The sequence below is a fragment of the Eimeria mitis genome, genomic scaffold (assembly GCF_000499745.2).
Source record: "Eimeria mitis Houghton genomic scaffold, Emh_scaff4972, whole genome shotgun sequence".
NCBI lineage: Eukaryota > Apicomplexa > Conoidasida > Eucoccidiorida > Eimeriidae > Eimeria > Eimeria mitis.
In genome coordinates, this window is record NW_013573272.1 from 3587 (window position 1) to 3887 (window position 301).

The 301-nt window shown below is 36.5% G+C and overlaps 1 protein-coding gene across 1 annotated transcript in view; it reads right to left on the minus strand.

Annotated features, from left to right (window-relative positions):
- Window positions 1-54, minus strand: part of EMH_0078890 (uncharacterized protein) — a gene marked incomplete at both ends in the record, with an annotated part of 1694 nt that extends 1640 nt beyond the window's left edge. Inside the window, one exon of the mRNA XM_013500060.1 lies at window positions 1-54. Coding sequence (XP_013355514.1) covers window positions 1-54 — 54 coding nt within the window.
- Between the last annotated feature and the right edge of the window lie 247 nt (window positions 55-301).

The window sequence follows — 301 nt, forward strand, 5'->3', positions numbered from 1 at the left end:
TGAAATACCTGATAATAGCTGAGAGTCTATCAATAAGATTAACATCAAAAGCATTTTTTTGAGGGTTTAGGGTTTAGGGTTTAGGGTTTATAAGAACTCTAAACCCTAAACCCTAAACCCTCAAAACCCTAAACCCTCAAAACCCTAAACCCTAAACCCTAGACCCTGCGCCTTAACAATAAACAACAAACAGTAGACAGTAAACAAGAAACAATGAACCCTAAACCCTAGATAATAAACAATAAACCCTAAACCCTAAACCCTAAACCCTAGAAATACCGTTTAAAGCTGAAAGCAGCAT